Here is a 26,272-nt window from a genome sequence, read left to right as displayed (position 1 = left end):
ATGTCAGTTCCAAGACAAAACACAAGGGGGTGCAAAAGACTCAAAATACTGAACGCCATGTCATTTTCCTCTCGTATTTATTTATAAAAAACAATCCTGAGGTGACCAGTTGGCTGTACAGGTAGGCTGACTGCAGAAGCTAAAGTGTACTACTGTAATAGGACCACCAGGGGGCACCACTCCTCACCTCTACAACCTATAACCCATTCATTTCCACAAAAAAAAAAAAAAACTTCACAAATAGTACAAAGTACAAATCTTTTCAAAGTTAGAGGGCTCCAGCTTTTTCTTTACATGGAAAATTGAAAATTTGGGAATATTTAAAATGGCTTCTACAGTTGAATTTTTAAACATGACGGCCACCACAACTAGGAGGCCAAGGCCAAGACGGGAAGGAAAATTGCGTGTGGGGGGGGGGGGAGATCAGTTGTTTGGCGGGGGTGGGGCATTCCTCCGGGCCCTTCCGTGGGCAAGGGGGCCTCATCATAGGGGCATGGATCCAGGAGGGGGCATGCCTGGGGCGGGGGGCATCTGCGGGGGCATCTGGGGAGGGCCAGGAGCGCCGGGGGGTAAGGGGGGCATGTGCATCCCGCCGGGTGGTGGGGGGGGCATGGGCTCGTTGGGTGGTCTGGGGCCGATCCCGCTCATCAGGGGAGGGGGCCGCTTCACCCCCATGGGGGGCACGGGGCCGCTGGGGACAGGGAGGGCTTTCTCCATCTTAAAGTGGAACTGCAGGAAGAACTGGAGGGGGGGGGGGGGGGTACAGAGGACAGGAACCCAGTCAGCGAACCTCATTTTAAATTCAAACTTTCCACACATTCATTTAGTACTCCTTTTCCCACGGTCACTTGCACAGCCACAGTGGGGGCAAGACGAGGGCGACCAGAGAAGCACGAAACCCCGCAGTCACCGACGCACAGCGGATCAGACTCGAGCCCCCAGCAAAAGCAAACAAAAAAAACTGCACTAAAACTGGACGAAATTCTACAAACAAATAAACGTCACAACAAAAACTGACCAAAACAACCAGCCGGCGAGATGACAGGCAAAGCCATCTGATGCGGTAAAAAGGACGATCACGATTGGTGCAAACAATAAATAAAGAAACAGCAGCGTGTGCAGGATGCTGTGGGTCTGAGCGTGTTTTTTTTTTTTTTTTACCTGCTTGGTCTCCTTATTCCAGTGGGTCCAGAAGCGGCTCTCGCCTTTATCGATCTCTCTGCTGGGAACCTGCCGGTGGCGCGGGGGGATACCACAGAAACAGCAGATTAACAGACCGGGTACGAGCAAAACAAAAAAAACTATTAACACAGACATCATGAACCTGGACACAGACCCAGCTGTGTAAATTAACACTGTGCCACCGCCTCACCATCCTGAATTCAGCTGAACACTCAAACATTCAGCCACTTCAGCATCGTCACGATCAACGACAGCACCAGTGTATTACACAGCAGTCACTTCACACGCTCAACATGTTCACTTCACTCACCAAACAGGACGAGACAGGCAGATAGACAGACAGACAGACAGACAGACAGACAGACAGACAGACAGACAGACAGACAGACAGACACAGAAACACACGCACACACACAGGCGCGCACACACAAACACACACACACACTCACACACACACTCATACACACACGCACACACACACACACACAGAAACACACGCGCACACACACACACACACGCGCACGCGCACGCACACACACACACAGGCGCACACACAGGCACAGAAACACACGCGCACACAAGCACACGCACACACAGAGACACACCACACACACACACACAAACACACACACGGAAACACACACACACACACAGGACAACACACACACTCACACACACACACACACACACACACACACCTTGAAGGCGATGGTTTCGTACGGCTCAGCGGCCAGCAGCAGGTACTGCCAGCGGCGGTCGGGCGGCTCGATGCGCTGCTCGTACGCGGACATGAAGCGGTGCCGCGGTCCGATGCCTTCCGCGATCTCCGGGTAATCGATCTGAGGGGCGGGAGGAGCGTCAGCACGCACACAACAGAACGCATACACACACACGCGCACGCACACGCACACACACAGGCGGGGGACTGCAGCTGGCTCCCACTGTAACGGGCACAATTCCCATGGCAACAGGCATGATTCCCACGGTAACGAGCGCGATTCCCACGGCAACAGGCATGATTCCCACGGTAACAAGCACAATTCCCACGGCAACAGGCATGATTCCCATGGTAACGAGCACGGTTCCCACGGTAACAGGTATGATTTCAACCAGCTACATCATTGACTGAATGATTTCAGTAAACATCGGGATTTATGAATGGATAGACAGAGTACAATGTGCAGTACACCATTTATCGTAAATATGGTCCGAGAAATCAAATAACAGTAATAACAATAATACATTTGGAATAATTACAATGCAATTTATAAGTAAAATGTATTCTATTCAAGATCATTAATTACAATGCTGCTTAATGTTGCCAATTCTAGGCGCTTTTTGAGAATCGGGCTTTGTGTGTTTTTCACCTCACCTGGAACAGAAGGCTCTGTTGACCCGTCTCAGGATCTCTCTGTTTGGTCACTGCGGAAAAAGAACACACAGCCTTACCCACAGCTGCCGTGGCAACGAGCTGATCGTGGCTCTTGCAGGCCGAGACCTTTCCTAGCCGAGGCCAGCGAACGTGCACACGAATGTCGTTTGGATTCCGAGCCTAAAACCCCGACCCTGCGGGCGAATCCACGGAACGTTTCTCGTACCTTTGTATCCGGGCCGGCCGATCTTCACAAACTTCTTCACCTCAACCTTCACCTTCTCTGGGGCTGGCTGGGCGGGGGCCTCCTTCGCCTCTTTGGCAGCTCTCCGAGCTCTGAGGTCAGCGCATACACAACCAGGCAGCCAATCAGAGAGATTCATTCACACAGGCCCTACTACAATGCCAATAGTCCAGTACCAAACAGCCAATCGGAATGAGACACTCACAGAGACCCTATTACAATGCCAATAGTCCAGTATCAAACAGCCAATCAGAATGAGTCACATTAGTCTTAATGCATTTCGCCAAGTTAATAAGTTTGTGTAGGCAGCAACTGGACTACCTTTTCAGCCCAATAACACTAATTATTCCCTTGTATTGACATCACATAAGTCACATTTCAAGATCAGGGAAATACTGCCTGAATATTCTACACCACATAATGAAATGTCTTTCTGGAGTACACAAATGTCACTCCTAAAAGGGCACACAAAAAAGAGTGGTCCCTCTTGCAGAAGTGTTAAATGACCTACTTCAGAGAAGCCACCTTTCGCTACTAATCAAAATACAGTGCACTGCCATAGTTATGGCAAAAAAACATCCTGTGGAGTTTACTTACAAATTAGTCTGATGCTTCTTTCCTTGCGTGTGAGCCAAATAGCTTCCCTGGAAGAGAATTGGGTGAATCAAGTGATGCAGACACAATAAAATCCAACAAAGAGTTGCCACTTATTAAATGATAGTTTGAAGCAGGCGCGCAATAGTTTCAGTACCTCATTATTGTGGAGGGTGAGGCACAGTTTACACTCATACGACCCCAAATGATTCTTCATAAAATACGGGTCCTTGTTGATATCGATGGTTTCCAAAGCGAGCTGCCGCAGCCGCTCCCTCCGGTCCCGGTTGCTCTCCGAGGCTGAGGCGACCCCGCCGCTCCCCGTCTTTCCCCCGGCCCGGTGTTGGAAATCCATGGTTGCCGACCGAGAGGTCCGGTTTCAATGGCGCCGCAGAAACCGCAGACCGTTGAGGACTCAAAGCGACGTGTAAAACTGCGGAGGACCAAGGACTGAGGTTAAGGAACTTATCAAATGAACGATATAGAGAAAACGATTTTCCATGAAACTCAGACAATTTTTTTTATGAAGCTGCAGTCGACATTAACAAGTTAACTAAATGAGTTAAATTGGTTTCATCGTGCTTCTTTGTAGAACCGTCTTCCTAAGTATACATATCATGTGAGAAACTAAAGGGATTTTAAACAATTACAGTTATTTGAAAGTCCATCAAGCTAGCTAGTTAGCCAATCGGTTTTCATTGTACCTGGCTAGGTGGCTAACGTTAGCCAATTCAAGTCGCTAACAAACAATTGATGGCGGCATATCCTGTTCTACAGGATTTTATTTCTGCAGTTACTTGAATTAAACTTGGTAATTCCATCATACACAGCTAAGAGAAGCGCGAAAGCATAACACATTGAAGATTGTATCACATGAAATGAAAATAATCTTACCAAAGAATTGAACGACAGCGCAACGCCGGCCTCACATTTGCAGTAAGATCATTTGCGCATGCGTGGCAACGCACACTTCCTGCAGGTGCTTGAAAACTTTATTGACACTTTTTTCAATACAGTGTGCGAAGCTCTTTGCCTCTCACTCGGCATCTCTTAATCATAATCATAACTGACACGCGTTGTTTTGGACGAATAATTGCAGATGTCCTGTTGTTTATTTCCACCATACTATTAACCGTGATTAGGAACTGGTTTTCTGGGTTATAAATAGGTGAGTGAAAGCTGACATTCTCTGAACCACATTTCAGAATTAGTATGTTATCCCACAAATTTAGGAATCACGATTGACAGGTTCTCTCGCTTCCTCCCCGCAGTCGATAGAGCCCCCCAAATACTGATGCAGGACCGTTTATAGCAACGGTAATCTGAACGGAGTCGTTTATGCAAAAATCGGAAACTGAACTTTAGCACCTGAACCACAACTGACTTTGTCCAGGAAGAATATCAATGCCTTTTACCCCCCTAACATGGCGGCGGACACACAAACTTCCGCCCCTGATTCCTCGCTGAGCTTCCGAGCGATATCGCATCAGAGGGAGTGCCCTGTTAGTTTGGCAGGGGTGTGGGGAAACTTCGACCCGGACCGGACAAGCTTCCTTGGCCGTTTGAGACATGCGTAACAAGTTAGCATTAGCCGTCGAGCGACATAATGAATAGAAATAGGTAGTATTATCATAGGTATTTATTTTTAAATATATTTTTGAATACCAATAGGACGATTCAGCCGAAGGGAAAAAGAGGGGTCTTGCAAGTTCGTGCCTTTGTTGAGTACTATATAGCTATAATCGATATTAACAACAGACACTAATAGAGAGGCGCAGTGAATTTGACTGGGGAAAAAAGAAGACAGCTTGGCATTTTTTGTTTATATACGAATCACAAAGGGACTGTATTGACCAGTATGCCAGGCGGGTTGTAGTGCGAGGTGTCGCGATGCGGTTTAACGAGAAGGAGATGGTCTTTTTAAGCCGCCAGCACTCAGACCGAGCGGCGGAGCTGGGGATGAGAGGACCGAAGAAAGGCGACGGTATGTATCCACTAATTTATTTCTCGCCTGGCACTCTTGACTATTCCGATGCCAGGCAGGTGGCTCGCCTGGTTTTTCAACGGCATATATCTTTGCACAAGCTAGCGACAGTTTGTACTCGCTGTTTGTTTGCTCTTTGTCATCAAACAGTCATGTGCCAATGTAAACTGAAAGGCGCCCTGCCTGTTGCCTTTCTAATGACCGAGTATGTTATGAGGAAACAGACATAAAATCCATCACGTACGTAGCCACTGAACATTTCTGGCGTTTCACTTTCCGTCTCATATGATGTGTTCCTCTTTTATTTTGCCCATCAGTGGTGAAGAAGCGACTGGTCAAGTTGGTGGTTAATTTCCTGTTCTATTTCCGCACCGATGAAGAGGAGGTAAGCGACAGGCGTTTTGATGACTGATTAAATATTGGCCTGGGTGGAGGGAGGCATTGCGTTGACGACGCTGCATCGGTCAACAGCTGCTGCTCATAGCGAGCTAAGACATCATGTCCTTTCCTCTTAGCCTATAGGGGCCTTGCTGTTGGAACAGTGTCGGGTGGAGAGAGAAGATGACCAGACCTTTTCAGTTGGTGAGTTCCGACACTCGCACCGCTGAATCACGCCCGCAGAATCACGCCACCAGTAACCGGGATGGGTGGAAGTCATAGTTGTTGGTTGTTTGTTCCGTCACTCGCTCCGAATAAGTGTCTCTGTGCTTGTGGCGCTGGGCACCCAACGAATGTTTCTGTCATCGTAGCGTTCCTGGACGAGGCGGAGAGAAAGTACCTGTTCGAATGTGACTCCCAGGAGCAGTGCTCGGAATGGGTAGAATCCATCATCAAAGCAAGGTCTGTTTCAGTGGCTGTGCTGCTGGGTGTTGTCCTGACACAGCTAGCAAGTGCATGTGTACGTGTGGTTTATGTTTGACTTTCTTGTGTCTCTCTCTGCCCCCCACAGTTACGAGTTCATGAGGAAGAACCTCATCTTCTACCGCACGGAAATCCACCGGCTGACGGGCAAAGTGAGTGGCTCCTCTCCCTCTGTTCATTAACCCCTCCCCCTTACCCTGCCGGTGTAACTGCAAGAACGGTGAACCCGCGAAACCTGTGTCAGTCCGGCTGTTTCCGGCTCAGGCATCATTTGCACGTATTGACCCCTTATTGGATAGAAGGCTGTCACAATTGCGTACTTGGGCACATTGTTTTGCTCGTGTGTACATACAAGTTACCGGTACATTAGTTCACTTAGCTAATAAAGCTTCACACAGGCTACTATGAAGGTAGCTAACAAGGATCCATAGCTGGCTTTATCATCTGGCAAGTTAGCTAACTTGCCAGATGATTCAATTCAATTCAGTTCAATTCAATTCAATTTTATTTGCACATCGCTTCTTACAGAGAGGACTGTCACAAAGACACTTTACAGAGTAGCAAGGCAATAAACTGAGCAAAAAGGGCAAACACCAGACCTGAACCCCCAAATAGCAAGTACATACTGTAAGGTAAAATCTCCCAGTGGGGAGAAAAAAAAACTCAAATGGTGGAAAGAAATCTGGAGAGGAAGCCGGCTATAGAAGGGGAAGCTCGTCCTCCACTGGCCAGCCTGGCATAAAATAGCAGTAGAACGGAATGTGGCAGAACTGCTACAAGGGATCAAACCCCATTATGAACCCATGTTAAATCTGGTTCAATTCATTTTGCAGAAATGTCGCACTCAGCTGTAGCTAAACACAGTTTTCCTTGCTAACTAGCTTGATAGCTAGGCGAGGAGCAGCATTGAAGCGTTAGGCTATTGATAATGTTGGTTGTCACAGTGATTGCGGACTGTGATCAGACGTCAGTTATAACCCCAGTGCCGCTGCTGCACTGCCAGCTTCACCTTCGCGCGGGGCCTACCGCACAGACCTCTCTACAGTTCACTTCCTTCCGCTCACTACTCGGCTTGCAGTGCGTTAGCCTGCTGGCTAATAACGGGTAAGCGTGTCCGACGCAATCCTGCGTGAACAGCCACTCAGCTACGCGTGCTTAGCGTTGTATCCAATGAGCGGGCCGATGCGTCCAAATGACGGCGGTTCTGTAACCGAACAGGAGGAGGAGGACGGGTACAGCCGGCGCAGGGCGACAGGCTATGCGGTTACACCGATGACTGATCCAAGCTCCTCTCGATTAATTTTTCATCGGCCGTCTTGTCTCTCTCACCCCTGGGCAGGATCCTTTAGAGCAGTATGGGATTTCAGACGAGAAGCGCTTCCAGGTCAACTGTGCCCTTCCGCCCATTTCTAAAGAGACTTAATTCCAGTCACCCCTACCGATGTCACTCGAGTGATTACCTGTTCATATGGCGTAAGTGCGCACACACAAAATCTACTGTACGTTTAGTTTTTTTAATTTTTTTTTTTTTTTTTGAGTGAATAGTTTAGTGAATGCTGTTGTAATTGATCACGTCATTCTTTACCTGTGTGTAGATATGTCATCTACCAGGAGCATTTCAGTTGGTTGGGTTTATGATTCGCAGTACGCCCCAGAGCAACGTTCCTTCACCCCCTTTACTGGTAGACTGGAGAGGCCACTTTCATCCCACCGGAGTTTTTAATCGCTTAACGTTCGTTTGAGGTGTTAATACAAATCTGATCTGAATCTTCCAAATGTCACAGTCAAACACACGGCCGGCACTGTTTGTATGAACAGAAACACGCGTGTGAAATGCGTTCACGCACAAACTTCTGCTGAATACTGCCCCCTAAAATAAACTGGAAATAGATTTGTATTAAAGGTGATTTAAGATTTAATTAACTGATCAATCAGATTTTTAAGAGCCTGGAATAATTAGGCGTGATCGATTCGTTAAGACTGAGCTGGCTTCATGAATACTAAATTAACCCCTTTCAGCTGTCAGGTCTTTAACCGACTCAAACCTCAGCAACTTATTTGCAACATAAAAAAAGCACGTACAGATAATGAATTATCAAAGAGTCGGCCAGTTCAGATCAGCGATCAAGTAAAACCAACTGCACCACCTTCATAACAGGGCTAAGCTGGACAGATGTGGAAACGCTGGTCAGGTACTTCGCTGGACATTATTAGAGATTTTTTTTTTTTCCATATGGAAAAGTCAGCATCACATAAGAGGGTAACACAAGTCTTGTCCTTAATGTTCCAACCATGCACCAAGGTAACGGTGTGTGTGTGTTCCGTGTGCTGGATTTGGTTTGGGACGGGTAAAGCCCTCTGATGAATCACTTTAATACCCTGTGCTCTACAGGTCTCCTCAGTCAAGATGCATTTCAGCCACATTCGAGTTTGCATGCCCTGTTAACAGGGGTACAATCTCTCTCGTCCCTCCTTTGTATAGTCCATAAACTGGTGTCATTATTGTTACATACGTGCATGAGGGTTTGACAACACCTGGCAACCCTACGGTGACCAGTGAAATGCATCCAGACGGTGCTTGAAGTTCACATGCAAAATCATTCCATTGAATTTTCTCTTGTCTGTGTGTGTATGTTAAGGAACTGTTCGGACAACCTTTTGTATGTCTTTGTGCAGATTATCAAATTTAGTGAAACTGTATATTTTTCTGTAAGGTCATCTGCCACGGCCGAATATATACAAAAAAAGTATTGCACAAATGGTTTGGGTAAATGTCTTTTTCTTTCTTACTTTTTAAACAAAAAATTATTTTTTTTTAAGTAAAAGTTCAAAACTCTCACGCATTGGCATTTCTGCAAGAATGTTCCGGTCCGGTGGCCGTCCTCTAAAATGCAAATGGTTTTTCTGAGGAGAAATCTGGCGACACATATCCTACACTTACCGCCGAGTCGCCGTGACGTGACTGCAGGGCTCGGCTGAGTACGATTTTCACGCTCACTCCAGTTCCAGGAGCTGAAAGAGCGAAACCACTTTGACCCCTTTGTGACGGCTGCTCAGAGAGCCGTCTGCTGTACAGAAGTGAAACGCTTGACATTACAGCTACGCATTTACAATGTGACAATGCTGAAAATCAAATCTGTTGGCCTTCTGGTTTTATTTTTTATTAAAGAGTTTTAATGGGACCCCTCTCTGTGCACGCCCTTCTTTGTTTTGTTTTGTTTTTTTTTTGGGGGGGGGGGGGGTGGTGCACTACAAAACTAAAACCTCTGAGGCATTGCGGTTATATATTTTCCTGTGAGCTGTCCGTCCTCTGAACTGTAAGCTTAGGGTTGTAACTAGGTAGCTGTTTCGTAGGTGACTTAGCTAACGCACTCGTCTATATCGTCTTAGAATACCCCTTGTATTTTTGCGTAGGCTGCGTTGTTGCTGTTCTCGTTTGTGTTAGTATTAATCAGTTTATCCCTCAGGGTCCAAGTTGAACTATGCGGTTGTTCCCTGCACTTGGTACGGTACTGCCCTCTAGGGTTTTCGACACACTTGTTCCTGGTTATGGTTATACACTTTGTTGTACGTCGCTCTGGATAAGAGCGTCTGCCAAATGCCTGTAATGTAATGTAATGTCCATAAGATCAGAAACAGAAAAAATTATTACAAAGAAACATTATTTTATTAGCAATTACAAGAAAGGCTGGGAAAATCCCCCCAAAGCATGTTAAACCAAACGCACAATATTGTTTGCATTGCCAGAGAGAAGCACCGGTGTAGAAACAGTACATTTTTTTCCATCGCCACCCAAACAGTTTGAACAGGCAGGCCAGGGACACTCAAGTGTGGCCCCCAAGGATAGTAGTGCTGCTGGTTCTGTCTTCTGCCTGACAGTCCAGTAATGTCACTGTTTGGCTAGAGATTACATACACTCACCTGGAGGTTTAAATCAGACCCTGATCGGGGGGGGGGATGAAACCAGCAGAACTACTGGTTGGTATTTCACCTCAACCTTCTCTGTCATTACTACAGATATAAAATAGTATATGTATTAAAAAAAAACAAAAAAAAACAAACATGCAATTTCAGTCCACAGTGTTTACATTTTAACACAAAAGCAGGAGTGAAGTACAGCATGTCTAACCTAAACAGGAGTGACCTGTGTACCAATGGAAATGGGATGGGGGGGGGGAGGGAACAGAAAGATTAAGGGAGAGGGGGGGTTAGGGTCAGGGTTGAGGAGTAGGAACAATCACAAATGTGAAAACTGAGATCTCAAAAACAGTAATCTTCACAGTACACGCTAGAAGTGGTGGTTGGTGTGTGTTTACGAAAGGGAAGGGAAAAGTCAAATAAATGCGTCTTTTCAAGACAAATGCAGTCATAATTGTGCAACAGCGAGCCTCTATTTCACAATCACGGTCGAGAAGGAGGAAGTTCACAGAAAAAGCACCATTGTTAACATACACGTTACCTGTGGTTATAAAAACAAGCCAAAAAAAAAAAAAAACCCTTTTAAAACCTGAAGAATAACAGTTGCTATTGCAGGAAGACCAAACTGCTGACAGTTCATGCAAATAAAAAGAATTGCTTTACAGTGGGACTCAGCAGTTTTAGAATAAATATACAAATATTATCCAGGAACGAATCCTGTAAAAACAAAAGGGATTCCTGCTTGAAACCACAACTCAGATTTGGCCAGAAAGGACAGCATTTCTCTTGTGGAAGTCGATCCACATCTAGTGCTAATATTTACACAGGAAACTGGTTTCTTAAGATTTATTTGCCCACCTAAAAATGAAGAGTGTGAAGGGAACCCTTCGTCACAGCCACTGAATGTCCTGTGAGGCTGGAATCGGCCGGTTCAGCTGCCGTTTCACCAGCTCCTGTAGGGTCAGTTTTGGTGAGACTGGCTTATGAACCTCAAGGGCAAAGCCAATAAAACCAGACACAGAAAAAACTGACCCGGCAGTAGGAGGAGCCATGGAGACAGTTGCCATGGAGACCTCTGCCTGACTCCCGTCTCGGACATGCAAATAAAAGATAAATAATTTAAAAAAAAAAAAAACCAAACTTTGTATAACTTGTATATACTTGATTTCAACATTATTAATTTTTTTCCCCCTCTTAAGCACGAGAGAAACAACAACATGCATTTGCATGACTGCTTTGTCCTTGTTTAAAGTGTAGGGAAGCACCTTGCTCTTTAAGGATATTGGGACTTTACCTGGATATTGGTAATATTGGTATCAGTAAAAAAAAAAAAAAAAAAACTTACAACAGCAACAACAAACATCAAACACAAAGAGTAAATCTTTACAGTCATAATAAACAACATCATTAAAAAGACCTTCCAGTGCATCTAAGAAAGGACTCTTCCTACTAGCCCCTATATGAATGACTGCTTCAGCAAAATGAAGAGTCCATACCTATTCTTTTTTATTCATTTTTTATTTTAATTCTTTAGTTTCTAAAACAGAATTTTGGCTGTAAAGCTTCAAAAAGCTTTGCTTCTCTTTGAGAACATGGATACATCCTAAAAACCAATAGACGCAGACACGCGTGCACACACTCACACACACAACATATATATCCTGTATATACACACACACACACACACACACGTATAGTGTCTCAAAGAGAAATTCAAATCACTCCATGAGCATTAATTGGGCGAGACGTGACACACTCTCTGTGCCCCCACAATGCACTGCTCTGCTTCTCTGTTTGCAAGCAAACGCATTCCTTTCAATTCGAGGACGATGAAGAGACAGAAAAGTGCACACTGTGCTTATGACATCATCCCCGGCGTGTTAAATAGCCACCGTATCACAGCCTGCAGTGGGTGCTGGATAAAAGCGCCAAAAGTCGGGGGGGGGGCACCAAGCACCAAGGCTCCTAGTCTCTCCTCAGACTGACGTCACAGTCACCTTGCCTAGAGGTTGCAGGTTCGACTCCCAGGTAGTACCCCGGAACAAAGTCCTTAACCAGAACTGCATCAGTACATATCCAGCTGTATAAATGGATACTACGTAAATGGGGGAAAAAAATGGGGGTAAAAGATGTGCAAGTCGCTCTGAATAAGCGCATATGCTAAATGCCTGTAAGATAACGACACCCCTGCAATGCCTAAAGCACCACAGAGGATGCACCGGTACAGCACCAGAGCTCCTGTCCGGAGGCTGCAGCATCCGCACACAATCAGAGACCTCTATGGTGTGCAGGCCACTGCGACAAAATGCTAACAGCTGGGCACAAGGGAAAACAAAATATAAGATGTGATTTTTGTACGAAGGTGTTTTTGTTTTCTTTAAGCTTTGCACACAAGTCATGTATTTTATACAAGCAGCACCGATATGAACACCAGTTTAAAAAAACACAACAGCCTAAAACACAAAAAAAACAACAAAAAAAAACAGCCTAATTAACTGTCTGCTTTTGCAGACTGAGGGCTCACAGAAAAGTCCGGAGCGTCGCTGAGCCCTGGAAGCGTCACGGATGCATCACTGCAGACGTGCTCACTGCCGCACCCGCAACAGGCACCGCCCAGACATGGACAAACTGCAGCATCCACTGCTGTGCGGTTATCAGAAACCCCAACACTGCTTATATACCACACCACTACTACTGTTTACCACCTACACCACTACTGCTCTACTACCAATACCAGTCCATACAGGTCTACACCGATACCACTATACCGAGCTCTATACAGGTCTACACCGATACCACTATACCAAGCTCTATACCAATACCAGTCTACACACATCTATACCAATACACCACTACTGCTCTATACCAATACCACTACACCACTACTGCTCTATACCAATACCAGTCTATACAGGTCTACACCGATACCACTACACCAAGCTCTATACAGGTCTATACCAATACCACTATACCAAGATCTATACCAATACTAGTCTATGCACATCTATACCAATACCTGTACAGCACTACTGCTCTGTACCAATACCAGTCTATACAGGTCTACACCAATACCACTATACCAAGCTCTATACCAATACCAGTCCACCACTAACGCCCTACACCAATACCAGTCTATACCAATGCCACCAATACCGGTACACCACAAAACGCTCTATACCAATACCAGACTATATAACTCAATATTAATACCCCTACCACGCTATACCAATACCAGTCTACACACCTCTAAACCATTAGCAGTCTATACCAATGCCACCAATACCACTACCACGTTACCTATGCCACTACCACTCTATAGAACTCCGTCCCAATAACAGAGAACCTATAGAACTACCATTCTATACCACTCTACTGTTACAGCAACGTTTCAGAGGAAGGGCGAAACAGGCCCGAGACTGAAGGAGCACACAGGACACGTGCACCAGCAGGCCGGCGTGTGGGGGGCGTACTGAGCACTGGCTGGCTGTACCGGTGGCAGAAAGGAAGGCTGTGAAGTGAAGGGACTGGGCTTAGCACCGATAGCACCCCCCCCCCCCCCCTCGAGTGTGACCTGAAATCTGAGACCCCCCCCCCCCCCCACTCTCCTCTTCTGTGCAGCGACCGAAGGACATCAACCAGAGACTCTGAAAAAGATTCACCAGATGCAAGCTGAGCTTGATCTGGGGTAAAAAATGAAAAATCCTTTTTTTTTTTTTGTGCATTCAACATACATTTTGAATCCACAAGGTCTACTGAAGTAAGCGCACGGTAACATATAAAACCGGACTGAGGAACTTCCATGTGTATCATCATCATCCAGGCACCACAGCCACATTATCTTTATTGAGTGCCGTACTGACAAAATACCCAAATCAATGTGAAGTAAGAAACTGATGCCGAGCTGCTACACCCTCGCCCTCGCCCTCACCCTGCCCCTCACCCTGCCCCTCACCCTCGCCCTAACCCTCGCCCTAACCCTAACCCTCGCCCTCGCCCTCGCCTCCTGCGAGACGTCTCTGTGAAGTCAGCGCTCCCGCCTGTTTTCACGGCAACCGTCTCCAGGGGCACCGCCAATCAGAATCACGCGCCAAACTGGGCAAGCGAGCCGCAAGCGAGCCTGAATCAGGCCTCCAGACGCTGTCCGTGTTCCCTCTGCGGGGGTGTGCCAAAGGGACAGAGCGAGCCCCGCCCCCGCCCCCACCCCCGCCCCCGCCCCCGCCCGCCTCGTTTCCCCCCAGGCAGTCCAGCCGTGTCTGAACACGTCCGACTGCGAGGCTGACCGACTCCAGCCTGCCTGCGCTTGAAGCGGGGGGGAGGGGGGGTAACGGGTCGTTTTTACACCGTGTCTGCTGACTGCACGAAGATCGAAACCCCTCCCCCCCTGCCCCCCCCGCAGCTGAGGTTTTAAAAGTGGCCGAAACTGGTTCTCCTTTTGAGCTGCGTGAGCTTCTGCCCCGTGACAAAAAAAAACACAACACAGCCGCAACTCTGGCATCGTCACGGGACAAAAAAACAAGAGGCATGCTGGGAGTGTTCACTGAAGCACGCTGGGCATGTACCCACTGGAGGGTCAACCGAAACCAGCCAATGATGAGCGATTAAGGGAAAAGCAGGGGCTCGATCGCCCGCGGCTGCCGCTACTGCCGGCCGCCCGCGGGCTAAACATTAAAGTGTCTGCGGGCGAAACCCCATCAGCTGGGAGATCCAATGGGCCAGAGAGTCTGCAACACGGAAAGTGCGCAGAGTTAATCATTCATCGCCGGCTGCTTCAAACCCCACAGCCGTGCAAACACAAAGCCACTGACTTCCTGAGGCAGTAGCATTTCACAAATTTAAAAAAAGAGATGTATTTTAATAGCACCATTTAATGGAGGGGGGGTTATTCTGTGGGCCCTGCGATGTCTGCCTGACCACAGATAACATCCCAAAGAGGGTGAGGAGTCTGGCAACTGTCCAACACCACAGCCGACCGCTCGCTCAGTCTTGTCTGTCTACATTTCAATGTAATTTAAATGTAGCAATTGCTGCTCTGAAACACTCCCTCAAAAGCAGGACTATTCCACACCCTACAGGCCACACAGTACTACAGGAGAGCCAGTGACTATTTTACACCTTACAGGCCACACACAGGAGAGCCAGTGACTATTTCGTAAACAACAGTCTGCACAGTACTACAAGAGAACTAACGCCAATCAAAGGAGCATGTTGCCCTGACAACTGCTAGCCATAGCTGGCTTAATCAAAGTGGTTGAGACCCCATGTCTGTCAGTTATAGTCATGCAGTCCCTGATATGACAGCACAGACACATCTGCTCAGTTGGTCTGGTTTCATTTCAGCTCGGTCTGTGTCCGTTTATCGTAATAAAGCTTTTAATTCATGATTCCCTTACGTCCTTTAAACATGAGCCAGAAATCATTTGCAAAACATAATCTGCGGCTCACAACGGAACAAAAACAGTTGGGATTTAGCTGATTTTAAACCATCAAGTAATTTTTAAGAGATCGTGTAAGCTAGCGACTAGCGACAGAGACTGTGGACACAAGCAGGATGTAGCTGCACAATTCATCACACCCAGTTACACATACAGACCCACACCCACACACAATGTACAGACTCAACAAAACAGACTCGCAAATCCAAATACATGATTAGAAATGGATATTCCAAACAACAACTCCAAACACACACACACACAAACGTATAAATATATATATTCTCACACACACACACTTCACAAAACACACATATATACAAATATATACATGTAAATATACACAAATGAATGCACAAATGTGAAAATGCAGTACATGTTCATTTCCCCCTACCCATATTGACGCTGGTATGGAGGGTTCCTGTTCAGACTCTGGCTCACCGTTAAATTTGGGCGGGGTAACAGTCAGAGTCCACCCCGGTAACTTTCGCACCCCTAACACACACACACACACACACAGGGGTTGAAGTCATCCCTCCTAGAGAGAGGTTGTGGACAGGACAACTCTTTGTGCTTTGTACCCCTGTTGACAGCAGGGGGCGATCTCCAAACGTCTGAGCACCAGAATAGGCCCCTCCCCTTGGTGCAGGGTTGTCCGTTGCATCGGTTGGGTTGGGTTGGGCTGGGTTGGGTTGAGGTAGATGGCTTTAGTTACCTTTTGTAAGGGACACAAGAAGGTGGGTTACTGTGCGTCCCCAAGAGAGTTTTATGCAAAGTCATACTTCAAGTAACCTTGAAGGCAGATGTCCAGATGCTCTGATTGGCCAATTTTACATACAAACGATCTGATTGGCCAGTTTTACACACAGACACAATGAGGCGCTAGTTTTACATACAGACGCTCTGACTGGCCAGTTTTACAGACAGATGCTCTGATTGGCCAGTTTTACGTAGTCAAATTTAAACTCACCTTTTCCTCAGACAACGTTGAGCAGACGTGCCTCCCCCCCCCCCCCACCTCCATAGTCCTACGGCTTTCTCTCCACTCCCCTCTCTCCCCCTCCCCCACCCCCCCGCCCCGGTCCTATCTGGGCCGGACAGAGGGGGTCTGCGGGGCGGAGGTGTAAGAACCCCCCCACCCATCGCCCCGGGCACTGAATGGAGGCAGAGGGGGCGTGGCCTGGGGCGCGGGCCGGGCGGGGGGGCGTGGCGGGAGGGAGCCGCGGGTAGAAGAAGGAGGAGCACCAGGAGCAGCGGAAGCAGAGGAAGAGGAGGAGGAGAGCGAGAGGGAGGAAGGTCTCCTCTGGGCCTGGTGAGGGAGGGGTGCTGGGGAGGCGGAGTCAGAGCGGGAGAGGAGGGGCTGGGGCGGGGAGGCGGTGAGCAGCGGGGGGAGCGGGGGCAGGGACAGAACGGGGGGCGAAGGGCAGCGCAGGACGGAGTGGGCGCGGTCCTGGTGGGCGGGGCTGGGTGGGGGGAGGGGGCGGGGCTCGCTGCGCTGGAGCTGGGGGTGCGAGGGCGGGGAGAAGCTGAGAGGAGAGGGGCGGAGCACTGCACCCCCCGGGGGGGCTATCCCAGCCTGGCGAAAAGTGGGCGGAGTCACAGTGTGGCGGGAAAATCCTGCAGATACAGGGCAGAGACGGGGGGGGTAAGAGAGAGAGGGAGGGGAGGAGTGGAGCAGGAAGGAAAGAGAGATTGAGGGGCTCAGCAAAATTCGGCACAGCAAGCAAGCCAGACCCACACAGTGCACAGAGAGAGAGTGGGAGAGAAAGAGACAGGGGGGGGAGAAAGAGAGACGGAGAGAGAGAGGGAGAGAGCAGAAAGAGAGGAAGAGAGAGAGAGAGCGAAAGCGGGAGCGAGAGAGAGAGAGGGCGAGAGCGAGCACAGATGCATTCCTCCCAGGAGTTCAGAGCTTCAGTGGGTTAGCACAGCCGCTGCAGAAAGCACAGCCTGCGTTCCTCTGTGAGTGAAATGCGCGCTTGCCCTGCACAGCCCAGGAGCCACAGAGACCCCCCATGCACCCTAACCCTAACCCTAACCCTGCACAGCCCAGGAGCTACAGAGACCCCCCATGCACCCTGACCCTAACCCTGCACTGCCCAGGAGCTACAGAGACCCCCCATGCACCCAAACCCTAACCCTGCACAGCCCAGGAGCTACAGAGACCCCCCATGCACCCGAACCCTAACCCTGCACAGCCCAGGAGCTACAGAGACCCCCATGCACCCTAACCCTAACCCTGCATGCCAGGAGCTACAGAGACCCCCATGCACCGAACCCTAACCTGCACTGCCAGGAGCTACAGAGACCCCCATGCACCCTGACCCTAACCTGCACCGCCCAGGAGCTACAGAGACCCCCATGCACCCTGACCCTAACCCTGCACTGCCAGGAGCCACAGAGACCCCCATGCACCCGAACCTAACCCTGCACTGCCAGGAGCTACAGAGACCCCCCATGCACCCTAACCCTAACCCTGCACTGCCCAGGAGCTACAGAGACCCCCCATGCACCCTAACCCTAACCCTGCACAGCCCAGGAGCTACAGAGACCCCCCATGCACCCGAACCCTAACCCTGCACATGAACACATCTGCAGGATTAACCTGAGCAGCTCCTCATTGGCTGAATTAACCTGAGCAGCTCCTCATTGGCTGAATTAACCTGAGCAGCTCCTCATTGGCTGAATACTCACATGTATCAACATTAAACTGCATGTCATTGGTTGTCTAGAGTAGGGAAATTAGCAACTGGTTTCATAGAAATGAGAGCAACTGGGAAAACTGCAGGGGGTTTCCCTCCTTAAAAAAGGCTATGACTATCGTACTTCCTGTACCGTTCTCACCTGTAATTAACTGGAGGCCTAATGCAGAACAGCCTCCGACTACTGCAGGTAAAACAGGTTGTGCCAGATGTGCACTTCGCAGCCTGTGGCCCGGGGGGGGTGTGGTCTTATGGACGCAAGGCACGCTGGGAAGCGCACATCTGGCACAACCTGTTTTACCTACACTAGTCATCCTCATTCCTCAGGGAGCCGTCCTAGTGCCCGGCCGTCTATGGTTCGCAGCATGCGCGACCGTACATGGAGCCAACGCGCCACACAGCGTGCCGAACGGCGCCCCCAGCGACGCGCCACACAGCGTGCCGAACGGCGCCCCCAGCGACGCGCCACACAGCGTGCCGAACGGCGCCCCCAGCGACGCGCCACACAGCGTGCCGAACGCCGCCCCCAGCGACGCGCCACACAGCGTGCCGAACGCCGCCCCCAGCGACGCGCCACACAGCGTGCCGAACGCCGCCCCCAGCGACGTGCCACACAGCGTGCCGAACGCCGCCCCCAGCGACGCGCCACACAGCGTGCCGAACGCCGCACCCAGCGACGCGCCAAACGCGGCAGGCGGGCCGAGACTCACTGCACTGCAGACGCAGAGCGCGCGCCTGGGGTCAGAAAGGCCGGAGCTCACCTCCTGCAGCGCCCCCCGCAGGCCCGGAGGTCGGGGCGGTGCCGTGGGCCGTGTGCCCGTTCACCATTCGCGGGGCTCCCGGCGCGGGCGCGGCCGCCTGGCCCCCGAAACGAGGCTGAAGGACAGAAGCCCCCGCAGGAGGGGGCGGCCCGCCTGGGTAGGGCCCGGCCGATGCCGCAGAGGCTTCCGCGTTCCTGCCGGGGGCGCCGCCGCCCCCAAAGGGGTTCTGACCGCCATTCCCGGCCCTCCCTCTGGGGTTCTGCGGCTCGGGCCCCCCCGGGTCCTGGGGCGGGAGGAGGGGGCTGCGTTTCAGCTGGGAGGGTCCCGCAGCGTCAAACGGAGACTCCGCCCCGCTTTCCGCCCCTCGTCTCCGCCGCGGTCCGTCATCAGAGTCAGAATCTCCGCCCCCCTCTCCGCCCCCCGCCCCGAAGGGCGACGCCCCCCGTCTCAGGTCGGGCGGGGGCTGCTTGGGGTCCGTGATCGGGGAGAAGGTGGACTTCCACTTGCCGGAAGAAGACGACGAGGACGAAGCCAGGACTTCATTTCCCATAAGGCCGCTGGACTTCCTGCCGAGCGAAGCCCCACCTAAGACGGACAGAACGGACACGTTGACACAGAAGAACGGATTCAGAGATCACAGCACATCTGTGCAATCCTGACAGACTATTCAGAGTTTTGTGAACAGATGACTTCTGATTTACGAACGTGTGGCACATCCACAACCAAGCGCCTTTAGAAGTGACACAGTGTTCAGCATAAGAAATGCATGCAGTATTGTATGGGCAATTATAACAGAAAACCGCCTTTCCCCCCAAAAATTCAAATACACAGTGTATTAAGAGCATATTCTGCAGACATGTGAAGAGTTAATATTTGGGGAAGAGCACAAGCAGACACTCCCCAGAGGTAAAAGGCTGAGTGACAGCCGTGTTGCTCACCCTTCTGATTGGCTGCTGACAGACCGTCTCTGTTGTCCGAGGGAAAGAGCCTCTCGGGCCTGAAACACAAAACCGCTTTTCTCAAGAACGCTGCACGCGTGTGGAGAAACCCGTACGGCGGGCGTGCGGAGAAACCCGTAAGGCGGACGTGTGCAGAAACCCGTACGGCGGGCGTGTGGAGAAACCCGTACGGCACGCGTGCGGAGAAACCCGTACGGCGGGCGTGCGGAGAAACCCGTACGGCGGGCGTGCGGAGAAACCCGTACGGCACGCGTGTGCAGAAACCCGTACGGCGCGCGTGTGCAGAAACCCGTGCGGCGCGCGTGTGCAGAAACCCGTACGGCGGGCGTGTGGAGAAACCCGTACGGCACGCGTGTGGAGAAACCCGTACGGCACGCGTGTGCAGAAACCCGTACGGCAGGCGTGTGCAGAAACCCGTACGGCACGCGTGTGGAGAAACCCGTACGGCAGGCGTGTGGAGAAACCCGTACAGCAGGCGTGTGCAGAAACTCCTACGCCAGGTGTGTGGAGAAACCCGTACGGCACGCGTGTGGAGAAACCCGTACGGCAGGCGTGTTTCTGCATGCGTGACTGTTAGTGTCCACCTCACTGTTTTACAGGCGTACCGTCTTTAAGCCTTTACTGTACTGGCATGTACTGGAGGTGCGGCACCAGGAACACCAGTTTCTGTCACTTTCGTTTTTTAACACGTGACAGGTAAATGCCCTTGGATGGGACGGGACAGGACGGGGCGGGACGGAGCGGGACGGGGCGGGACAGGACGGGACGAGACGGGACAGGACGGGGCAAGACGGCGGGACGGGACAGGACAGGACAGGACGGGGTGGGACGAGACGGGACAGGACGGGGCGGGATGGCGGAGCGGGGCGGGACAGCGGGACGGCAGGACGACGGAGCGGGGCGTACCGCGTGCGGGGGCGGTCCCTGGGTCCCGCGCTGTCAGAGCTGGCGGGGGAGGAGTCGCGCCCACGCCCGTTCACCTCCAGGGGGCGCTCTCGCTTCAGCACGGGTGGCTGGTCCAGGTCGTGCCCGTGGTGGGGGCCGCGGGGGCCGCCAGGCGTGCTGGGCTCCGGGGACGAGATGGCCTCGATCTCCAGCGGCTGGCTGATGTTGCTCACCTGCGGGCGACGGAGACGCTGGTTACACACCTGCAGAGGAACGCAGCTCAACACCCAGCCTCAGGCCTACGCACCCAGCCCTCGCCCTGCAGCCTCAGGCCTACGCACCCAGCCTCAGGCCTACGCACCCAGCCCTCCCCACACACCACTACACTCTTAAAACACAGCAACAACTTCAGAAAGATAAACTAAGGATTAAGAACCTAAATTGACGCATATTAACACCTACAGCTTTCTATTCTACTCTATTGTAGGTTTGGTCAGTACTCTGAATTCTGAAAGGCTGGACTTTAGCCAGGTCTGTTGGGGACTTCACTAAACTGCCTGCTCAGAGCGGATATGTACACGACCAGCAGGCCACACTGGCCCCTGAGCCGCTACAGCCACATGCCGGACCCAGTGAGGTAACAAGCTTTCACAGACGAGCTGCCCTGAAACACCCGTCAGCACTCACGCCTGGACTGTGTGTGCTACCGGGGAAGCCAACGCCTGGACTGTGTGTGTTACCGGGGAAGCCAACGCCTGGACTGTGTGTGTTACCGGGGAAGCCAACGCCTGGACTGTGTGTGTTACTGGGGAAGCCAACGCCTGGACTGTGTGTGTACCGGAAACCAACGCCTGGACGTGTGTGTACGGGGAAGCCAACGCCTGGACTGTGTGTGTTACCGGGGAAGCCAACGCCTGGACTGTGTGTGTTACCGGGGAAGCCAACGCCTGGACTGTGTGTGTTACCGGGGAAGCCAGAGGCAGATTTTCCCCGCGGTGGAAAATGACGGCCAATCGGATGAGAGCCGATCGAACCCTGTCCCGCGCAGCTCGGCTCTGCCACTCACCATAGAGCCCATGTCGAGGGGGGAGGCGGAGGGGTGGCCGCCCAGCCCCGGGACGGCCCTCTTTTTGGAGGACCCCCCCTCTGTGGGGGGGAGCCCGGACGACCTGCGCTTCCTCCTCCTGTGCTTCCCCCCTTCCTGTGAATGGTGGCGGTGGCGTCGGTGGCGATGGTGACCGTGCCGATGGTGACCGTGGCGATGGTGGCGGTGGTGGTGGTGATGGCTGTGGCCGTGGCGCCGGTGATGGTCGCCGTGGCGATCGCGGCCTCCCTCGTCCGCGTCGGCTTGCCGCCGGGAGCCCCTCGAGGGGGAGGAAGAGGAGGAAGAGGAAGAGGAGATGAAGAAGCGGCGACGGCCCTCGCCCTCGGGGGGGTGGGGGCGGGGCTCGTTCTGCAGCGCCCCCCCCGGCCCGGCTGCAGGGCTGCGCAGCCCCGTCTGCGGGGTGCTGTGCGGCCGAGGGGACGAGGAAGAGGAGGAGGAGGAAGGGCCGGGACTCTGTTCCAGCAGGACCGTCCCGCAGCGTGAAGCACCGTTTACTATTGCTGTCCCTGGAGCACAGAGAGACACACAAAGACCCCCCCAAAATAAAACACACTTAATCACACAGACTGGAATATTTATACTTGCTCATCTACCAAAGAACCACAGGTTAAAAAAAGGCTGTAGTTCAAACTAACCTCTTAATTTAAGCAATTACAGATTATTACAGATTACTGAGCGTTGTCATCACATGAAACATCACACTTAAACTGCCATTACAACTACAACAAATAATAATAACAATAATAATAATGTGACTATTATCTGATGAGATATTAAACACTCAGTGGGGGGGGGGGGGGGGGGTGTCGGTTGTTTTTTACCTGAGGTGGGGGTGTGAGGCTGCCTGCCGTTCATGTGACCGTTCAGCTTGTCATGTGACACGGGGCTCGGGGTGCTCCTCTGCAAAGCAAAAACAAAAAAGGTTAAGTAGGTGTTATCTCAGCAGTCTGTAGCTGGTAGGTGTTATATTAGGAGTTGGAAGGTGCTAGCGGTAGCTGGTAGGTATTATATTAGCAGTTGGAAGGTGCTAGCGGTAGCCGGTAGGTGTTATATTAGGAGTTGGAAGGTGCTAGCGGTAGCTGGTAGGTGTTATATTAGGAGTTGGAAGGTGCTAGCGGTAGCTGGTAGGTGTTATATTAGGAGTTGGAAGGTGCTAGCGGTAGCTGGTAGGTGTTATATTAGGAGTTGGAAGGTGCTAGCGGTAGCTGGTAGGTGTTATATTAGCAGTTGGAAGGTGCTAGGTAGCTGGTAGGTGTTATATTAGGAGTTGGAAGGTGCTAGCGGTAGCCGGTAGGTGTTAATTAGGGTGGAAGGCTAGCGGTAGCTGGTAGGTGTTATATTAGGAGTTGGAAGGTGCTAGCGGTAGCTGGTAGGTGTTATATTAGGAGTTGGAAGGTGCTAGCGGTAGCTGGTAGGTGTTATATTAGGAGTTGGAAGGTGCTAGCGGTAGCCGGTAGGTGTTATATTAGGAGTTGGAAGGTGCTAGCGGTAGCTGGTAGGTGTTATATTAGCAGTTGGAAGGTGCTAGCGGTAGCCAGTAGGTGTTATATTAGCAGTTGGAAGGTGCTAGCGGTAGCCGGTAGGTGTTATATTAGCAGTTGGAAGGTGCTAGCGGTAGCCGGTAGGTGTTATATTAGGAGTTGGAAGGTGCTAGCGGTAGCCGGTAGGTGTTATATTAGGAGTTGGAAGGTGCTAGCGGTAGCTGGTAGGTGTTATATTAGGAGTTGGAAAGTGCTAGCGGTAGCTGGTAGGTGTTATATTAGCAGTTGGAAAGTGCTAGCGGTAGCTGGTAGGTGTTATATTAGGAGTTGGAAGGTGCTAGCGGTAGCTGGTAGGTGTTATATTAGGAGTTGGAAGGTGCTAGCAGTAGCTGGTAGGTGTTATATTAGGAGTTGGAAAGTGCTAGCGGTAGCCAGGAGGGACGCACCAGTCTCTCGGCTCGGCTGGGCAGCACCACACTGGCGAGGGGGATGCTGACAGGCAGTTTGCAGGGGTGCACGGTGCTGAGCGGAATCCTGACGGGCAGGCTGGTGATGCCCTCGCCAACGGAGCCAGCCGGGCTTCTACTCACCTGCGGTCGACACGGCAACACACATTTCAGGTACACGCGCGTTCTTTTTCATTCATTTTTGTCCCGGAGGGCTCCAATCGATGAGTGATTAAAAATCTGACTAAGTCTTTCTGATTGGCTCTTTGAGTCATCGCACATTGACAAACCATTGCCTTGACAACAGGGTTTGAGGGAAAACCACAGTATTTTCTGAGTAAAAACAAATTTGTCTGCCCTTATTAAAAAAAAAAAGATTCCTCCCCTGGCCTGGATTTAATCAACATCTATCCTTGACAATTTTCACACGTAAGATTGTCTAGTGAGCAAAAACTGAAAATGAAACTGAAGGGTGTAAAAGCATGGATGCTGCAGTGTATTCTGAACTACAGTAAGTGCATTCACAGACACGCAGAGGGAAATTTGGGGGCGACTGTGGACCGGATGGGGGCTTTGCCAGAAGAAAGGGCGGGGCGGAAGGGTGCGTACCCGCTCTGCAGGTTTGGGCGTGGTCCTGTGAGGCGTTTCGGAGGCTGTGGGGGAGGCGCTGTACTGTCTGGCAGTGATGGGAGGGGGCAAGAGGAGCCCCTCTTTTCCAACATCCCCCCTGGAATAACAATGAGCACATAAGACCAGCCCCATAAGACCAGCCCGAGACTGCACTGCACAAAGTAACAACCAAAGTCACACACACTCACACACGCACACACACAGACACACACACACTCACTCACACCTGTGCACGCACACAGGCTCACACACGCACGCACCCACACACACACACACACCCACCCACACTCACAGACACAGACACACACACTCACACACACACACGTACACACACAAACACACAGGCACCCACACCCACACACACACACACACTCACACACACACTCACACACACACACTCACGCACACCTGCGCACGCAAACATGCATCCACACTCACACACACACGCACCCACCCACACACTCACACACACGCACCCACCCACACACACTCACACACGCACGCACACGCACACCTGCGCACGCACACACGCACACACACTCACACACACACACACACACACACGCACGCACACCTGCGCACGCAAACATGCATCCACACTCACACACACACGCACCCACCCACACACACTCACACACGCACGCACACGCACACCTGCGCACGCGCACATGCACCCACACTCACACACACACACACACAGACACACACACACACACAGACACACACACACACACACACACGCACACACACACACACACACACACACCTCTGAGCGCCGGACTCAGGGCCCTGGGGAAAGGCGTGGCAGGGCTCCTGGTTGAGGTGGCGGCGCAGGGCGATCTTGGCGGGCGAGAAGCGGGTGTAGTCCGGCAGGGGGAGGCCCGGCGGCCGGTGCCGAGCTTCGGGGGCGGGGGCGGCCGGCTCGTGGTCGGGGGAGGGCAGGTAGCGGGGCAGGAGCTCGGCCCTTGCGGCCCCCCTGTCGAAGCGGGGGGAGGCGGTCCCGTTGACGGCCGCCTCCGGGCTCCGCCCATTGGTCAGGGCGTCGGCCGGGCCCAGCTTGGGCATCTCGGGGTCCAGGCTAGGCGGACTCCTGTGGCGGGGGGAGTCCTCGCAGGGACTGTAGGCCCGGAGCTGCAGCAGCTCCTGCTGCCTGTGGCTCTTCTCCAGCTCCACGATGCTGATCTGCAAAACCACCACCAGAGGGCGCCGTTACGCACGCGTGACCCACTGGAGCTGGCTGTGATCACGCTGCTCACTGGATGCTGTCGTACATAATTTGGGCCTTCGCCGATTTTTAAAAAGGCAAAGGGTGTGTCTCAAGCAAATGAATATTTTTGCAGTGAGAAATCCAACCCTGAAGGTGTCGACTCAAAGCGGATGCCTTTCCAGAGCAGACTTCAGATATCAACAAACACAACCAACCAAAGGCAGCAGTAACAGCAACAAAATGAACTGACAAATTAATATATTTTAAAGGGAATAACAATAATATGAATTACAGTGATAATAACAGTAATAATGCAACACCAATCTAAGGATGGATGAGTGTGTGTGTGTCTGTGTCTCGGTCTGTGTGTGTGTATGCGTGTGTGTGTGCAGGTGTGTGTATGTGTGCCTGTGTGTGTGTGTCCGCATGTGTGGGTGTGCGTATATGTGCCCGTGTGCGTGCGTGTGTGTGTGTATGGTTGAGCCATCTCAGTGCATGAACTGTTGAGTATG

The 26,272-nt window shown here is 51.4% G+C and overlaps 3 protein-coding genes across 12 annotated transcripts in view; 1 reads left to right on the top strand and 2 right to left on the bottom strand.

The window, feature by feature from the left end:
• Positions 1–60: 60 nt before the first annotated feature.
• On the bottom strand, positions 61–6,286 carry sf3a2 (splicing factor 3a, subunit 2). Of its 3 annotated transcripts, none has more exons than XM_064328537.1 (8): positions 6,155–6,286; positions 3,550–3,825; positions 3,396–3,442; positions 2,781–2,890; positions 2,555–2,604; positions 1,881–2,021; positions 1,162–1,230; positions 61–741 (listed from the first exon to the last, which is right to left on the bottom strand). In XM_064328537.1, the coding sequence occupies exons 2-8, from the start codon at positions 3,745–3,747 to the stop codon at positions 484–486; spliced, it is 873 nt and encodes a 290-aa protein (XP_064184607.1). In that variant the 5' UTR covers positions 3,748–3,825; positions 6,155–6,286; the 3' UTR covers positions 61–483. The 3 variants fall into 3 exon arrangements, with proteins under 3 accessions (XP_064184607.1, XP_064184604.1, XP_064184603.1); XM_064328534.1 differs by lacking the exon at positions 6,155–6,286 and adding an exon at positions 5,621–5,756; XM_064328533.1 differs by lacking the exon at positions 6,155–6,286 and adding an exon at positions 4,287–4,432.
• On the top strand, positions 4,895–9,419 carry plekhj1 (pleckstrin homology domain containing, family J member 1). Its single transcript, XM_064328540.1, has 6 exons — positions 4,895–5,376; positions 5,694–5,761; positions 5,892–5,958; positions 6,126–6,216; positions 6,326–6,389; positions 7,577–9,419. The coding sequence occupies exons 1-6, from the start codon at positions 5,283–5,285 to the stop codon at positions 7,658–7,660; spliced, it is 468 nt and encodes a 155-aa protein (XP_064184610.1). The 5' UTR covers positions 4,895–5,282; the 3' UTR covers positions 7,661–9,419.
• Positions 9,420–9,882: 463 nt separating this feature from the next.
• LOC135251260 (histone-lysine N-methyltransferase, H3 lysine-79 specific-like) overlaps positions 9,883–26,272 on the bottom strand; it is a 33,860-nt gene continuing 17,470 nt past the window's right edge. For 2 of the 8 annotated variants that reach the window (XM_064328520.1, XM_064328528.1), the window contains 11 exons: positions 25,320–25,735; positions 24,533–24,650; positions 23,924–24,067; positions 22,818–22,896; positions 21,958–22,502; positions 20,913–21,124; positions 19,986–20,044; positions 19,048–19,632; positions 16,558–17,204; positions 14,132–16,302; positions 9,883–14,059 (listed from right to left, as the gene is read on the bottom strand). In XM_064328520.1, coding sequence (XP_064184590.1) covers positions 16,672–17,204; positions 19,048–19,632; positions 19,986–20,044; positions 20,913–21,124; positions 21,958–22,502; positions 22,818–22,896; positions 23,924–24,067; positions 24,533–24,650; positions 25,320–25,735 — 2,691 coding nt within the window. In that variant the 3' untranslated portion in view covers positions 9,883–14,059; positions 14,132–16,302; positions 16,558–16,671. The remainder of the gene's footprint in view (positions 14,060–14,131; positions 16,303–16,557; positions 17,205–19,047; positions 19,633–19,985; positions 20,045–20,912; positions 21,125–21,957; positions 22,503–22,817; positions 22,897–23,923; positions 24,068–24,532; positions 24,651–25,319; positions 25,736–26,272) is intronic. The other 6 variants (XM_064328524.1, XM_064328523.1, XM_064328522.1 and 3 more) reach the window with 6 other exon arrangements.

This window comes from Anguilla rostrata, chromosome 3 (assembly GCF_018555375.3).
Source record: "Anguilla rostrata isolate EN2019 chromosome 3, ASM1855537v3, whole genome shotgun sequence".
NCBI lineage: Eukaryota > Metazoa > Chordata > Actinopteri > Anguilliformes > Anguillidae > Anguilla > Anguilla rostrata.
This window is presented reverse-complemented; position numbering and strand designations above follow the sequence as displayed.

Excerpts from the sequence above, each read along its gene's own strand:
- sf3a2 (XM_064328537.1), bottom strand. The coding sequence starts at position 3,747 with ATGGATTTCCAACACCGGGCCGGGGGAAAGACGGGGAGCGGCGGGGTC. Across the intron at positions 2,022-2,554 it reads AACAGAGCCTTCTGTTCCAG|ATCGATTACCCGGAGATCGC; the intron begins GTGAGGTGAAAA and ends CCCGCCCCTCAG. Across the intron at positions 1,231-1,880 it reads ACGAAACCATCGCCTTCAAG|GTTCCCAGCAGAGAGATCGA; the intron begins GTGTGTGTGTGT and ends CGCCACCGGCAG.
- plekhj1 (XM_064328540.1), top strand. The coding sequence starts at position 5,283 with ATGCGGTTTAACGAGAAGGAGATGGTCTTTTTAAGCCGCCAGCACTCA. Across the intron at positions 5,959-6,125 it reads TGACCAGACCTTTTCAGTTG|CGTTCCTGGACGAGGCGGAG; the intron begins GTGAGTTCCGAC and ends CTGTCATCGTAG. Across the intron at positions 6,217-6,325 it reads GAATCCATCATCAAAGCAAG|TTACGAGTTCATGAGGAAGA; the intron begins GTCTGTTTCAGT and ends TGCCCCCCACAG.